Consider the following 254-nt stretch of genomic DNA (forward strand, 5'->3'; position numbering starts at 1 on the left):
GACCGCCCCTCCTGCCACGTTACGAATGACTGAACCCAGCGCCCCGCCGCCCCTCGCGCGGGTTTGGGATGGCGGGCGCAGTTCCCGGAGGTGGGAACCTCGGGCCGTGGCCTTCCAGCGGCGCGGGGGGAACTGTCTGCCGAGTGGACGCGGCCCTGGCCCCGGCCCGGGCCCATCAGTCCAGCGCCGAGTCCGGGGCCGCGCGCCGGGCTGGGCTGGGCTCACCGGCGAGGCCTGGACTGGAGGAGGGCACC

General features: G+C 76.4%; 1 protein-coding gene across 1 annotated transcript in view; it reads left to right on the top strand.

Annotated features, from left to right (window-relative positions):
• The window catches only part of TDRP (testis development related protein), a 48,573-nt gene that overhangs the window by 643 nt on the left and 47,676 nt on the right, over positions 1 to 254 (top strand). The window contains exon 2 of the mRNA XM_010834982.1: positions 119 to 227. Within this exon, the coding sequence (XP_010833284.1) occupies positions 119 to 227 (109 nt within the window). The remainder of the gene's footprint in view (positions 1 to 118; positions 228 to 254) is intronic.

The sequence above is a fragment of the Bison bison genome, unplaced genomic scaffold (genome assembly GCF_000754665.1).
Source record: "Bison bison bison isolate TAMUID 2011002044 unplaced genomic scaffold, Bison_UMD1.0 scf7180017864037, whole genome shotgun sequence".
NCBI lineage: Eukaryota > Metazoa > Chordata > Mammalia > Artiodactyla > Bovidae > Bison > Bison bison.